The sequence below is a fragment of the Macrobrachium nipponense genome, chromosome 31 (assembly GCF_015104395.2).
Source record: "Macrobrachium nipponense isolate FS-2020 chromosome 31, ASM1510439v2, whole genome shotgun sequence".
NCBI lineage: Eukaryota > Metazoa > Arthropoda > Malacostraca > Decapoda > Palaemonidae > Macrobrachium > Macrobrachium nipponense.
Genome location: NC_061093.1, coordinates 18,754,724 through 18,758,586, shown reverse-complemented (window position 1 = coordinate 18,758,586; position 3,863 = coordinate 18,754,724). Strand labels below are relative to the sequence as shown.

The 3,863-nt window shown below is 38.5% G+C and overlaps 1 protein-coding gene across 1 annotated transcript; it reads right to left on the bottom strand.

The window, feature by feature from the left end:
- Window positions 1–3,170: 3,170 nt before the first annotated feature.
- Window positions 3,171–3,863, bottom strand: LOC135206775 (tigger transposable element-derived protein 1-like). The gene has a single exon (XM_064238269.1). The coding sequence runs from the start codon at window positions 3,861–3,863 to the stop codon at window positions 3,171–3,173; it is 693 nt and encodes a 230-aa protein (XP_064094339.1).

The following is a 3,863-nucleotide window of genomic DNA, read 5'->3' as shown; positions in this document are numbered from 1 at the left end:
AAGAAAATATGAAAAATTTTGCTCCTAGCACAAAACCAGAAAATCACAGGTATGCACTGTTCTAGTAGTGATGGGAAGTAAGAATGGTGATGATGAACATGTAAAAGATAGAGTAAAAAATTGAGAATATAGAATAGCAGAGTTCAAGTACTATATAGTACAGTACCCAAGGTAAGTACTGGAAAGATCATAGGCTAAGGAGAACAAAAGGGAAGATAAGACAGAATTCATGACCATAAATAGGAAATGGAAAATCAGGAGTGCGAGACGTGGTCTTAGAAATGAGAATTGAAAGACATAAAACCATTTAGCCAATGTTAAAATTAGAGGAATGCTAAGGAAAGGAAAATTATTGGATATATTGCAGGGTCGTGAGAGAGAAGCCAAAACATTCATCTTTAATGCCACATTACTGCAAATAGCACAGAGGTGTTCCTGTAGAAAAGATAAAAACTGAATGCCCTTCATATGGGTTAACGATGGCATCAGAAAGGGAAAGGTGAAGGAATGCTGAAGTACAAGATTCAGTAATGAAGCCATTTAAAAAAGTACTGGAGAGAAAATATGACTGGTAGTTTACGAAAGTAGGAGTTACTGATGAAGGAGAAGAGAAAGACTTAAATATACAAAAACTATGCTAAATATAAAACATCCCCAATTCAACAAAAAGAGAAAGAATGAAGAAATGATCTGTGAATTATATATAAAAAAAGAGGTACAAGCATACTACAAGGTTAACTGCAGAATACTACAAGGATGATAAAAAAAATATTAAATTGAATAGGTTAGAAGCACCACCAAGAAATTAAAACAAGGTACCTAATATAGGTGCTATATTATATATATATATATATATATATATATATATATATATATATATATATATATATATACATATGCAGTGGGCCCCCATATTAGCGGACTCACACATTCGCGGATTTCTCTTGGGAACGTGTTTCCCCGCATTATTTGCGGAAAATTCACGCATTCCTGGTTCTAACTATTCACATGGGTGTCTGGTACGCATCCCCCGTGAATACGGAGGGACCACTGTATATATATGTATATATATATATATGTATATATTATATATATATATATATATATAGTATATATATATATATATATACACATGGACCCCCCCGTATTCGCGTTCTCCAGATTTGCGGACTCACACATTCGCGGATTTCTCTCGGGAACGTTTCCCTGCATTATTCGCGGAAAATTCGCAAGCATTCGCGGTATTTTTTCTATGATAATATCCACAAATTCCTGGTTTTTTTTGATGAATTTCATCATAAAATGCACTTTTTGTGATAAAACTATTAAAGAAACCATGTAGGAAAATTTTTAGTGGGTTTTTCTTGAGTTTTAACTAACTAAATAGGCTGTTCTTAGCATTTTTATAGGGGTTCCAAACATTCGTGGGTTCTAACTATTCACGGGGCGTCTGGTACGCATCCCCCGCGAATACTGGGGGACCACTATATATATATATATATATATATATATATATATATATATATATATATATATATATATATATATATATATATATATATATATATATATATATATATATATATACACACATATATATATATATATATATATATATTATATATATATATATATATATATATATATATATATATATATATATATATATATATAAAAGTAATACCTTGAGATACGAGCTTAATGCGTTCCGGGACCCAAGCTTGTATGTCAATTCGCTCGTATCTCGGATCAATTTTTCCCATATAAAATAACTAAAAAATAATTAACCCGTTGCCACTCTCTGAAAAAAACAGTATATTACAGTGGAAAAACATGTTTTTAATTGTTCTAATTCACAACCTATGCCCACAAAATAACAGATACCTGTGTGCTGGTTATGATCTGCAATAAAATGTGACATTATTATGGAGTTCTTACCTTCGAGACAGATAGTAGCAGCTAACGGCGGTGTGTGCGGAGGAGGAGGGAGAGAGAAAGGGGAGGAGAGAGACTTGACGGCAACACGTTCGGTAAGCTACACTTTTGTAACACTACGTAACATAACTTAAACTTTAAATTGAACTTAAATGAAATTAGCTTACTGTAAACACACTTAAAAATAAATGTTAATCTTACATTACACTAAACTTAATTCTAATTTTATTTTCATTTTCATTTTTTTACTTTTCTTCTTCCGGCTTGGCTCTTTTTGCCTCGCTTTTTGACTCGCTTTCACCTTCACTTTTTGCCGGCCTTTTTGAAAGGAACATATCAAGGGATGTTTGCTTTTGCCTCCCCTTCAAAATGTTACAAAAATGACGTACACAAGTGTCGTCACAAAAGGCTAACGCACGACCACACGCCAACTTGTCCGGGTGCCTCTTTTCCATAAAATCAGAAAACTCCTGCCTCTTCACTAACATGTCTCTGATTTCCTTCGTAGAAAGGCGGTCCTCCTCTTCCACCTCCTCCTCGCTACTGAGCTCCTGCAACACCTCCGAATGTTGCATCTCCTGGAGCTCGATCAATTCCTGTGTCGTGAGCTCTGCCTCATCTACCTCCAGCCCCATGGACTTTCCAAGAGACACGATTTCATCCACCACAATAGGTTCGGGTTCATCAGGGTCTGGCGTATCGAACCCTTCAAAGTCCCTCTCGGCGACGGAAGCTGGCCACAATTTCTTCCATGCTGAATTAAGAGTTCTTCGTGTGACACCCTGCCATGCATCGTCAATAATTTTTAAGCAATGGACGATATTGAAATGTTCCTTCCAAAATTCATGAAGGGTGAGATTGGTATTGTCTGTGACATCGAAGCATTTCTTGAACAAATGCTTCGTGTACAGTTTTTTAAAGATGGAAATTACTTGTTGGTCCATGGGCTGGAGGAGTGGCGTGGTGTTGGGCGGGAGATAACAGACCTTGATGAACCTGTACTCATCAAGAATGTCCTCTCCGAGACCAGGAGGGTGACCAGAGGCATTGTCGAGGACCAGGAGACATTTCATTGGCAGGCTTTTCTTGGCCAAATATTTTTTGACTGGGCCGGCAAAGCACAGATTAACCCATTCTGTGAAGAAATGCTGCGTAACCCAAGCCTTAGCATTAGCGCGCCACATCACTTGCAGTTTTTCTTTCAAGATCCTTTGGCTCTTGAAAGCACGTGGGTTTTATGAGTGGTACACTAGCAGTGGCTTGACCTTACAGTCACCGCTGGCATTGGCATACAAGGCCAGAGTTAACCGGTCCTTCATGGGTTTATGGCCCGGTAGTCTCTTCTCCTCTGCCATGATGAATGTCCTCCTGGGCATCTTCTTCCAGAAAAGGCCAGTTTCATCGCAGTTGAACACTTGTTGGGGGATGTATCCTTGTTCTGCAATAACTGAGGCAAAGGTTTTGACGTAGTCCGCAGCGGCTTTCAAGTCGGAACTTGCTGCTTCCCCATGCCTCACAACCGAGTGTATCCCAATCAGTTTTTTGAACTTATCGAACCAGCCACGACTGGCTTTGAAGGTTTCCGCTGGCGTCGAAGTCTCCCCTCTCTCAGCTGCTTGCCTCCCTTTCAAGTCATCATAGATTCCACTGGCCTTTTCACAGATGATCGTCTCGGTCAGGCTATCTCCCGCCAACTGTTTCTCCTTTATCCATATTAAAAGAAGCCTCTCCATCTCGTTATGAATATCACTGCGCAGCTTGGAAAGGATGATTAGTCCTTTGGAAGGCTTGGTGCTCTTTATAGCATCCTTCTGCTTGAGGATGGTACATTTTGTTGATGTACTCCTCTCATATTGGCGAGCAAGCTCAGTCACACGTACACCACTCTCATGTTTTTCGATTATTTCATGCTTTATCTCGATTGTCAT